At 43.3% G+C, this 12611-nt stretch overlaps 1 protein-coding gene across 2 annotated transcripts in view; it reads left to right on the top strand.

Moving 5' to 3' along the window:
• The first annotated feature begins 502 nt into the window (after nt 1–502).
• LOC120055530 (paired box protein Pax-3-like) overlaps nt 503–12611 on the top strand; it is a 33521-nt gene continuing 21412 nt past the window's right edge. For both annotated transcript variants that reach the window (XM_039003392.1, XM_039003391.1), the window contains exons 1-4: nt 503–587; nt 1239–1474; nt 1889–2018; nt 2447–2593. In XM_039003392.1, the coding sequence (XP_038859320.1) occupies nt 503–587; nt 1239–1474; nt 1889–2018; nt 2447–2593 (598 nt within the window). The remainder of the gene's footprint in view (nt 588–1238; nt 1475–1888; nt 2019–2446; nt 2594–12611) is intronic.

Raw genomic sequence — 12611 nt, 5'->3', positions numbered from 1 at the left:
CACCACAAGACTCAGGACACAACGCCTTGAACCCGTGAGGTCACTACAGAAAACAGTCGGCCAATCAAAATACACCCTCAGCGCCTCTGGGATTCGCCTTTCTAAGCCAATCAGAGGCCTGGAAGGACTGAGGAGAAAGGAGAGCAACAACTTATAAAATGTTTCACTTCCACCCATCTTCTCAATTCAGATAAAGTGTCAACAACAACTCCAACTAAGCGGCCTTCACTTTCAACAGAGGCAAACATTGCTTTGTCAATATTTTCACACTCCACGTTGGATATCGACAAATGCACCATTCTCCAAGGATTTAACTTGTGTTTTTTCTTGCATGTTGTTATTTTGACGAAGCAAACCGTGGAGGCTGTCCTGTTGCTCCATCGAAGCCAACGTGTAGGCCTTTAAGCTATACGTTTTTGTGGATCCCAGAATATTTCAGAAGTTTGCGGGTTGGTGTTGATTTGGTCGAGAGCAAGGCATCGTTGGCGGAGTTTTAGGAGGCATGACAGCACTAGCGGGGGGCATACCGAGGATGATGCGCCCGAACCCACACCAAAACTACCCGCGGGGAGGCTACTCTCTTGAAGGTAGGCTATTGCAAATGGAACCAAGTGCATGTTTCTTGCGTATTGGAAGATTTTGTTTGTTTGTTAATGATTCAATCAGAAAGCAAGTGTTGATATTGTGTCAACTTTGAACAGCTGCAAAACTGTTGTTCATATATAAATACGTGTCTTAGTGTGGCCTTTTAACAGACAATTAACAGTAGGCCTACACATTAACTAACATTTTGACAAGTGAATCAAAGTTGATGTATTCCCTAAATGTGTAGGCTGCTTATTGGAAACTGTAAGTAGCCTACACTAGCCTACTAAGCCATAAACAGTTTGTAGCAATCCCTGGTTCAATTGAATTAACATAGTAGCAGTTGATCTCAAAACATCAACAATGCTCTTGTTATACATTTTATATTGATTTACATTGTGCACCATCAATTAAGTCTAACCTATGTAATAACAAGAACAATTAAACATTTAGCAAAAGACCGAGATCAAATGGTATGTTATTAACATATTTTCTTGCAACAGGTCTCTCTTGAAAAATATAGCCCCTTTCACTGAGATAGGATAAATAAACGTTAAATAAATAAATATAGGCCTGATTGTTTAGGCTTTTTTTTTGCTGCTGTGGTTTACTTTTGTTGTTGTTATTGAATGAAATGCGTTCCCTCCGTCCAGTCTCTACCCCGTTAGGCCAGGGCCGGGTGAACCAGCTCGGTGGGATGTTTATCAACGGCAGACCCCTGCCCAACCACATCCGCCACAAGATCGTGGAGATGGCCCACCACGGCATCCGACCCTGTGTCATCTCCCGCCAGCTCCGAGTCTCCCATGGATGCGTGTCCAAAATCTTGTGCCGGTACCAGGAGACAGGCTCCATCAGGCCCGGGTCCATCGGAGGCAGCAAACCCAAGGTGAGGGCCCTAGAACCGGACTGTATAGCAGCAATGTCTCTGTCAAGCTCAACTTAACGGGCTGCACCTCAACATGCCACTAACAGGATACATGTAATTGGGGATGACAGGCCGTTAAACTAAAAGGATATATAATAATTAACAGTTTTGTATGGTATCATTTATTGTCATATGCTATTCATTATTCCGAATACATATTTAATTTATAAGACCTTATTTTATGCGCACTTTCAGCACCATATTATTACAGACTACCAAAACATGGGTTTTGAAAACGATCAAGTAAAATATTAAACTCAACAGAAGTGTATAGCCTGTTAGGCACGGTGTAGCCTAATTTATATATATTTAAAAAAAAGTGCAATAGCAATCATAGGCCTAATGAAATGTTTCCTGCATCCTTGCCACTTGAAGCAGACAACAACCCCAGATGTGGACAAGAAGATCGAGGAATACAAGAGAGACAACCCGGGCATGTTCAGCTGGGAAATCAGGGATAAATTACTCAAAGACGGGATCTGCGACAGAAACAACATCCCCTCAGGTATTTACATTTTTTTTAAACAAATAATTTAAAACTTAAAGATCTACAACCCAAACATATATTGTAATTATCTTAACCAGAGCATAATGTCCATAATGTAAATGTACGCTACTTAACTAAAATCGTATAAGCCTAGAATAATATTGTACGTTTGCAAACGCCTGGTAAAAAGTGCAGGAGAGGATAGCCTATAGGTCTACTAAAGTCATAAATGCATGCAATAATGACACCGCTATTGCAACAACCGTTAAACATTCTGAAAGTTTAAAAAAACTTTGCCAGATATAAACAGAATTTTGTGAAACATTATTGCGAGGTGAAAACCAATCAACAGGTGCTATGACAATATGCATTGGATGTTGGCACTTTCATCAATTCAAGCATGATTTTTTACTAACAATTTATCCCTTATGTATTTACTTTCAAAGTGAGTTCAATCAGCCGTATCATGCGTTGTAAATTCGGGGGAGTTGGAGGAGAAGATGAGGAGGACGATGATGAAATCCAGAAGAGGGAATTGGAAGAGAACGAAAGACGAGCGAAACACAGCATCGACGGCATCCTCGGGGATAGATGTGAGTAATGTTTTAATCAAAAGCAGTGCAACGCTTTGGCGATTTTGAGTAGGCCCAGGACTGTAGGTCACGGTTTCCTTGTTGGACAAGGGTGCAATTTTGGTTTAGAAAATTATTTTTATTTCAGAAGTATGGAATGCTTCTTTTCCTCTCAATTTTCTATATTTGGTTGTGATACAATATGTGTTGAGATGTTGTTTAGAAGTTGTTAAACGTCGGTTAATTCGTTGGCCTCTTGAGACAGTTGAAAATTGGGAGAAATGGGGAATATTAAAAATTTGCTGTTGTCGCTTGAAGATGCTGAATTAGCAGATAACCTGCATATTACACTAAATTCAGATGGGTACGGCCTACATAATGTGCAGAGAAAAAATGCAGAATTGAATTAGAATACCCATATAATATGATAAATGGAAATATAATCATGGACCATTACTATTTAATTAAATACCTAAATCGTTTACTAAATTATTTTTTTGGACGCGTGACTGCGTGTAACTTTTTTTGTGGTTGGTTTGTCAAGCGGAATGATTGCTGTGCAGATATGAGATAGATATTGAATTTAAAAAACGAATATTTAAGCATTTGAAAATAACAACTCTTTTGGTGGTTTTCTAGCCTAACTTTATGAATATGGAATTTTGAGTTACATGCCTGTGTTTATACTAAACGTAACTTTTGCAAAAGGCAAACGTTTCCATATGAAGTTGATCAAACATTTGCCCAACTGTTCCGTCCCCCATAAAAAAAACGGTTCCTCCGCACACAATCGGACACTTGAGGATGAACTTGCCGGACAAAGGCGCGAGAGTCTATTGAGACTCACACTTCGGTTTCAAGCGCACAAAGGCCTGCTATAGCAAGCGGCTCAGTGGTGTACAAAAAGACGCCAAAGCTTTTCAAAATGTGTAGAGAAAGGGAGAAAAAATGCGCTGACAAAAGGCTGGGAGAAGACATTATGGACCCGCAATGAGCGATGAATAATTCAGATAACACCAATGGGCAACTCCGGCCGGTTTTATAGACTGCGCGCCGAGAGAAAATGGCCGTTTTCAACGAGAAAATGTTCATTTGGAGACTTTTTCAGCGTTAAGAGATGCGTTTGCTATTCAGACTCAGAGAGAACGAGACAGCATCCTATCTCTCCCTATGTCCTGGATTTTTCCCGAACACCTGTTGCCTGGTGACCTGTTGGTTTTTCAGGAAAGTAGGCTATTTTTTCAGAAACTGACTTTTTTAAACATACAATTTAAGAAATGTGAACAAAGCCTATTCCAAGTTCATAACAAGGTTTCGGGAGGGACACATTGCCTGTTTTAATTTTTTTGTGGGGGGGGATTAAATTATTTTCACCTATAGCAAATACATATCTGAAGAACTCAACAATGTTTTTCTTTTTACACATTTTCCAAGCATCATCAAATGATTAGGCCTTTCTTATCGCACTTTTACTCATGTGTTTAGACTCGTTGCGCAGGAGGCATGGTCTGCTTACTATTCCTGACTACTCCTTACATCAGTCATCGCAGTGTAAACCCTTTCTAGTAGATTAAACTCAAACCTTTTATTTCTTCCCACTTTCATCTAGGGACAAAGCCCGCCCAGTCCTCTTCGCCCGGGGCGCGCGCATTCATGCCATATGTATAGCCGCTTTCCTGCCCTTTTCCAGGCGAGGGATCGCGAATACAGATCAGGATAGGCAATTTACTTTGTTAACCTTTTAAAATGTATTCTCCCAGTTTGGTTAAGATTTTTCCTGCGGGGTTGGAACAAATTTGTAGGCTTGTATCTTTGTCCACCACAATCTATAGCCCATTTATGGAGATGTGATAGTGCTCTTTTGATTATGGTTGTTTCGATATCTGATATTATTCCCCTCCATTTTCTCTGTTATCTATTCGTGCTGGTGATGCTTTGTTTAGATAGATTATACAGGCTTGCAGATATTGTGAGATAGGCTTATGATTAGGATATAGATATTGTACGTTAGGAACAACCAGGCATGATAAAACGTTGCAACAAGTGTGCACAACAAGTGACGTTAAATTGTTATTACGACCTATAGATGTATCACAGTTTGATTTACAGCCTATTTATTTAAAAATATGCCAAACGTCTGAATGGACTAAACGTTGTTCTTTTTATGTATTATTTAGATTCAAGAAATATAGTTGAGCGTTTTGGGAAGAGTTCTTCTACGTATTTTCCCTTTAATTCAGTACCTCGACTCCTTGTTACATTGCCAGACTAATCCTCTTAATCTTATCCACAATGACAACATTAACTCATTAGCTCAGAGCAAACACAAGTGTTGATAATGGCATATCTAAAAATGTTGTTTACTCAAATTATATTCCAATTCAAACACAGTCCAATGACTACTTTCCCTTTTCCCTCAGTCTGCAATGGCCATATGTAATTCTCTTATCCTCTTGTGTGTGTCTGTAGAAGTAGTTGATCTTGTTGTTTTCTTTTCCCTTTAAAGCTCTTCATTAGAATGTGAAAAGGCTGTCTTGGGTATGGAGAGGGTGTCTTCTGGCCAAATATTGATTAAGTAGGTGTTTGTAGAGGCTATTGTTGCAGGAGAGAGAGGACTGTTCCTCTCTGCCTCTTTCTCCTCGGCCTCCATTGTTGGCTACCCTTAAGTGCAGAGATCAAAGCTGCTCTATTTTGATTTATTTGTCTGGGAAAAGGCCACTGTTGAGTTCAGTGGGATAAAGTAGCTATACTGGGACCAGGTAGCTACTACTAGATCTGCATGGCATTACAGGGCACCTAGAGCATTCTGGGAAAAGGATGCCCCCAAGCAAATGGTAAATGTCGCGCTTTTAATCAGGAAATGAATCTGATGTTAAACGATTGCATTTCCTGTTTAAGAGGAATAGTTGAGTTCAGGGGAAACAAAATGTTGTTTATATATAATTAAGATTATTATGGTGATTGACCAATTATTTAACAGTAGTTTAAAAATAAATAACAGAAATTGGGGACATAGTAAATACTTTCTATTAGTATGAACACATTCATTTGGTTAAAAAATTGTCTGCAGAAAGTACTCAACCTTGTCAATCTTGCATGAGCAAATTCCATAAAGGATACCGGCATGGAAGTGGCCTCCTAAACTGAATGAATGGTTTCATATTAATTAATCAATAAATACTGGCACATTAACTGCCTCCTAATGAATGACACCACCTTCCTCTGTATATGACTATAACACCAACGGACACCCCTTTAGCCTCATTTAGCTAATTAAAATAACCAAAGTCATGAAAGAGGAGTAGCCTACTCTTGCAGATTCCATTTATGACAATGAGGGGGGGGGGGGGGGGGGGGGGGGGGGGGGGAGAAAAAAAGAAAAGCTCAGAAATACAAACAGTCAAAGGGATAACTTATCTTGAAAGGGAATCCCGCGGTGCCAAATTGAATAAGCCCAGTTCTTTCAAATCTGCCATGGTGAACGCAGTCAACATGTAATAATTGGTTTCATTGAGGCACATTCACAAAATCTGCTCCCATTCTCCTGGCTCCATTGTCCTGGGGCAGGCAAATAGCCAGGGGGACAGGAGGAATCAAGTGCTGACAAAACATGAAAGATTTAGCTGCTTTTGTCAAAGAAACTGAGTAGGACTTTGTTTGTGTAAATAAAGTGGGAAAACTGGCTCCCCACTACTTTGGCATGGACTGAGAGAGTTTGGAGAGAGAGGAGAGAGAGGATAGAGAGAGAGAGGGGGGGGGAGAAAGAGTAGAGGGAAAGAGAGAGAACAGAGAAACAGAAAAAAAGTGAGAGCCATTTTTAAACGTGGCATGCATAGACCGTAATATGCAAACTCTGCAATCATTCGGTTGAAGCTAAATCTATAGGGAATCATATCAATGGCCGCTATGATTTGTGTATATACACAAACCCTATAAACCAATTAGAATGTTCCATAATGTCTTTTCTCCCAGGGCATTCAGAAATTTCAATAAACGCATGTCTCTCACTCAGTCAGTAATAGCCGACCATGTCAGGAACACACCAATACCCCCCTCAGACACAACAGCGGAAACCTTTAGGGAAGATAGACATTGATTTTCTATAACGTTGTATATTTGTCAGCGGTCCGTGCGTTTTTACGCTGACTTAGTGAAGCAGAGGGATTGAGAGACGGAGAGGGAGAGACTATCTCCAGTCATAACAAACAACAGTGCCTCATTGCGACCAGTGGAATGTTTTCTACCGACTACTTTCCATCTCTGCCTCCAGGCAAAGCAGTAGAGAAATCCAGCCACTGGGATAGAGAAGAGAAATAGCTGGGTCTTGACTCTGTGTGCGATCACTGGCTGTCTCCCTGCCTGGGTTATTACTACTTATATAAACACTGGCTGTCTCCCTGCCTGGGTTATTACTACTTATATAAACACTGGCTGTCTCCCTGCCTGGGTTATTACTACTTATATAAACACTGGCTGTCTCCCTGCCTGGGTTATTACTACTTATATAAACACTGGCTGTCTCCCTGCCTGGGTTATTACTACTTATATAAACACTGGCTGTCTCCCTGCCTGGGTTATTACTACTTATATAAACACTGGCTGTCTCCCTGCCTGGGTTATTACTACTTATATAAACACTGGCTGTCTCCCTGCCTGGGCTATTACTACTTATATAAACACTGGCTGTCTCCCTGCCTGGGTTATTACTACTTATATAAACACTGGCTGTCTCCCTGCCTGGGTTATTACTACTTATATAAACACTGGCTGTCTCCCTGCCTGGGTTATTACTACTTATATAAACACTGGCTGTCTCCCTGCCTGGGTTATTACTACTTATATAAACACTGGCTGTCTCCCTGCCTGGGTTATTACTACTTATATACACACTGACTGTCTCCCTGCCTGGGTTATTACTACTTATATAAACACTGGCTGTCTCCCTGCCTGGGTTATTACTACTTATATAAACACTGGCTGTCTCCCTGCCTGGGTTATTACTACTTATATAAACACTGGCTGTCTCTCTGCCTGGGTTATTACTACTTATATAAACACTGGCTGTCTCCCTGCCTGGGTTATTACTACTTATATAAACACTGGCTGTCTCCCTGCCTGGGTTATTAACCCTGCCTGGGTTATATAAACCCATCTTAACTTGGCCAGTGGAACTGTATTGTGACAGTATTGTACACCAGAAATCCAAATTCACAATACCTGGAATATAGCAACTCTTTCTAGGAGATTGATGTTGGATGGAGTGATCAGAACTCATTCAGGGCAGAGTCAAGAATAGAAAGAAGAGTGGGAGGCCCCGGTGCACAACTGAGCAAGAGGACAAGTACATTAGAGTGTCTAGTTTGAGAAACAGACGCCTCACAAGTCCTCAACTGGCAGCTTCATTAAGTTGTACCCGTAAAACACCCGTCTCAACGTCAACAGTGAAGAGGCGACTCCGGGATGCTGGCCTTCTAGGCAGAGATGCAAAGAAAAATTAATATCTCAGACTGGCCAATAAAAATAAAAGATTAAGATGGGCAAAAGAACACAGACACTGGACAGAGGAACTCTGCCTAGAAGGCTAGCGTCCCGGAGACACCTCTTCACTGTTGACGTTGAGACTGGTGTTTTGCGGGTACTATTTCATGAAGCTGCCAGTTGAGGACTTGTGAGGCATCTGTTTCTCAAACTAGACACTCTAATGTACTTGTCCTCTTGCTTAGTTGTGCACCAGGGCATCCCACTCCTCTTTCTGTTCTGGTTAGAGCCAGTTTGCGCTGTTCTGTGAAGGGAGTAGTACACAGCATTGCACGAGATCTTCAGTTTCTTGGCAATTTCTTGCAAGGAATAACCTTCATTTCGCAGAACAAGAATAGAATGACGAGTTTCAGAAGAAAGTTATTTGTTCCTGGCCATTTTGAGCCTGTAATTGAACCCACACATGCTGATGCTCCAGATACTCAACAAGTCTAAAGAAGGCCAGTTTTATTGCTTCTTTAATCAGTCACTGAAGAGCTCAACGTGGCACTGTCATAGGATGCCACCTTTCCAACAAGTCAGTTTGTCAAATTTCTGCCCTGCTGCAGCTGCCCCGGTCAACTGTAAGTGCTGTTAAGTGGAAACGTCTTGGAGAAACAACGTCTCAGCCACGAAGTGGTAGGCCACATAAGATCACAAAACGGGACCGCTGAGTGCTGAAGCTCATAGCACGTAAAAATCGTCTGTCCTCGATTGCAACACTCACTACTGAGTTCCAAACTGCCTCTGGAAGCAACGTGAGCACAATTACTGTTCGTCGGGAGCTTCATGAAATGGGGTTCCATGGCAGAGCAGCGCCACACAAGCCTAAGATCACCATGCCAAGCGTCGGCTGGAGTGTTGTAAAGCTCGCCGCCATTGGATTCTGGAGCAGTGGAAACGCATTCTTTGGAGTGATGAATCATGCTTCACCATCTGGCAGTCCGACAGACAAATCTGGATTTGGCGGATTCTAGGAGAACGCTACCTGCCCCAATGCACAGTGCCAACTGTAAAGTTTGGTGGAGGAGGAATAATGGTCTGGGGCTGTTCTTCATGGTTCGGGCTAGGCCACTTAGTTCCAGTGAAGGGAAATCTTAATGCTACAGCATACAATGACATTCTAGACGATTCTGTGCTTCCAACTTTGTGGCAAAAGTTTGGGCTAGGCCCTTTCCTGTTTCAGCATGACAGTGCCCCTGTGCACAAAGTGAGGTCCATACAGAAATGTGTTTGTCGAGATCAGTGTGGAACAACTTAACTGGCCTGCACAGAACCCTGACCTCAACCCCACCGAACATCTTTGGGATGAATTGGAACACCGACAGCGAGTCAGGCCTTATCTCCCAACATCAGTGCCCGACCTCACTAATGCTCTTGTGGCTGAATGGAATCAAGTCCCCATAGCAATGTTCCAACATCTAGTGGAAAGCCTTCCCAGAAGAGTGGAGGCTGTTATAGCAGCAAAGGAGGGACCAACTCCATATTAATGCCCATGATTTTGGAATGAGATGTTCGACGAGCAGGTGTTCACATACTTTTGCTCATGTAGTGTATGTTAGCGGTGCATTCAAAAGCATCCCCCTCCCTATTCACTCCCTTATTTATCTCCTCTCACCCTGGCTATACACACCACATTTACTTCAGCCTATGTCAAAGTATCACTCTCAAGACTCTCTCTCAAGAAAATCCACACTGGTTTATCTGCAAGTGAATACAGGCTCTATGCTTCATTAAATCCTCTTTCTGTGCTGGCACCCGCATTGTGAGGACTGTGATATTAATTCAAAGGACAATTAATGAATGCAGGCCAACTTTGAAGTGAGGGAGCGGGGTCCTGCCCTGGGCCTGCCTCTCGTCACTGATGGACTCCCGTCACATTCTCCCCACTGCTCAGAGAGACAGTTTGAAGTGGCTGAAAGAGAAAGAGAGAAGAAGAGAGAAGAGAAGAGTGGCCAATAGAAGGTCAAGGAGAACGCTCTATTTCCTTGGAAGTATTAGCTAAGCAAAACTCGTGATGGTGGAGGATAAAGGAGTTCGGAGAGAATGAGGTCGGGGGGGGGCGAGGGGAGTTCTGGCAAAAAAGGTTTCGATACAATGAGATAGTTAATTGAGTAAAGCCAGACAGCGTTGTCAATCACTTAACTTGGTTTAGCCTTGCTTCTTTATTATTTTTTAAGAGCGGTTTAGTTCGGCGCAGAATGGAATGGACACGGTAGAGTCATTTCGTTGCTCTTTTTAGCCGTGTTTTCTCACGGAAAAGAGCAAAAGAAAAAGGTCTGCTTTTGTTTTCGCGTCTTTGTGCATCTCGATTAGACGCAAACATTATCCAAGCACTATGAGATACGCCTATTAAATTGAAAAAATATCAGAAGGTTAAAATATAGAAACCAGGACAGACAGACTAACCAGCAAAAGGAGAAACAGAAAGAAAGACACGTCACAGCCTAGAGAATGTGTTATGGAAAAGAAGAGAAACTTAGGAATGCCACGGTGGTTGAACTCTCTGGCCGTTCACTGCCTATGAAGTTTTTGTGGAGGGGTGATGTTGGCCTGTAAAGGGGTCAGCAGCCCACCTCTGCTCCTCTCCTGCCCCCTCCCCTTTATGACAGTACATGGGGGTGTAGTTTGGCAGGGTCAGAGGGCGACTTAGGGTCACTGCCTGTTAAAACTATCTCCTCGTCAGGAAGAGAAGGTTAGAATAATGTTTAGTTCACCATGACAGCTAATGGACTCCCGTTCTATTTCTCTGGGCTATAGAACATATTACATAGACATCCAATATTATAGGAATCTTGTAGGTTTTTCTGATATTATTGCATGGATGTGTAAAGCTAAAGTGAATTGGAATGATGCTGGTGGTTGCTTGGTGTGAGACTATGAGAGTAGGCCCACTAGGCCCGTTATGCACCTGGGGAGCGGGTGGCTTGGGCGGCTGGGCCGGGGTGGGTCGGTGCTGGGGGGAGCGTGTGGCAGACTGGCCTGTTCATGTGGCCCTGCATGGGTGCTGTGCCACTGCTTTGTCCCTTCTCTGGGGGTGGCAATGCCACCATGAAACTGTCACCTCACTCCACCCCACTGGAACTAAATAATAAGATGCCCCATACTGGGTCCACATAATGCCCTGCACAGGGCCGTTTGGGGCTTTTTGCCACTTCAGCTATATTATAGAGTGATACATCTTTTTAACGTCATATCGCTGACTCTCTTTGTGTGTGATCTCCGCAGCCCGCTCTCCAATCGCGCTCTCTCTCTCTCTCTCTCTCTCTCTCTCTCTCTTGCTCTCTCACCCTCCATCCCTGCTACATACCTCCTCCTTCGTCCCTACCTCCCTCATTCCCAGGCAGCTGCAACAGACTCCTGGGGGCTCCTTAGCAAGTCAAGTGAGAGCCAGGCCCCGCTCCCCTCTTCCTCCCCATCCTCCCCTCTTTCTCCTCCTTTTCTCACCACACTGTTAACTCCAGCTGGGGCCATAAGCTGTCAGTTAACCATTATACCCTGTGTGCATCTGCTGGGTCTAGCCCTAGCTTTTCCCTGTCACGCCTCCATGGAGATGATGTACTGTTTTATTCAGTGAGTCAGCCATCCAGTCCTGCTCTCTGAAAGGGCCAGATCTACTTCCCTGTGCAAATAACTAGTTAATTTGTCTCTTCTGCCTTTTGTTTTGGGTGCAGGGGAACACATGTCAGCAGCTCAATTACCCTCTCTATTAAGAGCCCCTAGAGGAAGGGCCGCCCGGCCCTACGACCAGCCCCGTCATAAACGGCCCCATATGGCCCTCTCTCTAAACCCTTTCTCTCTATTTAGACCTACTGTATCTCTCTTTTTCTGTTGCTTTCTGTCTCTTTCTGGATTCTCTCTCTCCTTCTATCCGGCTCAGTCCTTCTGTCTCTTTCTCTATCTCTTTTCTCTTTCTCCATCAGTCTCCTTCAATCTGCCTCTTTTTCTTCCTCTCTCCCTCTCTCCCTCTCTTTCTCTCCCTTTCTACGTCTTTATGCTGAGATTGCAAAATCAGAGCGTGTGTATTGGCGACTGTGTGTGTATTTGTGTGTGTGTATTGGCGACTCTGTGTGCCGGTGTGTTTGCTTGTGTGTGATTGTGTGTGTGTGTGTGTGTGTGTGTGTGTGTGTGTGTGTGTGTGTGTGTGTGTGTGTGTGTGTGTGTGTGTGTGTGTGTTTGTGTGTGTATTGGCGACTCTGTGTGCAGGTGTGTTTGCTTGTGTGTGATTGTGTGTGTGTGTGTGTGTTTGTGTGTGTATTGGCGAGTCGTGACTCTGTGTGTGTGTATGTGTGTGTCAGCCACTATGTGTGTGCATTATGTGTCTCCTCGTGTTAACATCTCAGAGTAGGGTGGAGAGGGAATGCTTGCCAGGGTGTGTCTTGGCCACTGGACTCTACACAGTCAACAAGCCCAGTCAGTCCCTATTTGAGGTCTGGTCTGTGTGGAGGTTTTCCTCTACTGTTAAATACAGTTCTGCTTGAGGTGATTGTAATGGACAGCGACAGTCTGACGGTTCACATCT

Source organism: Salvelinus namaycush, chromosome 11 (genome assembly GCF_016432855.1).
Source record: "Salvelinus namaycush isolate Seneca chromosome 11, SaNama_1.0, whole genome shotgun sequence".
In the NCBI taxonomy this organism is placed as follows: Eukaryota; Metazoa; Chordata; class Actinopteri; order Salmoniformes; family Salmonidae; genus Salvelinus; species Salvelinus namaycush.
Note: the sequence above shows the minus strand (reverse complement) of the source record. Positions and strands in the feature narration are given on the sequence as shown.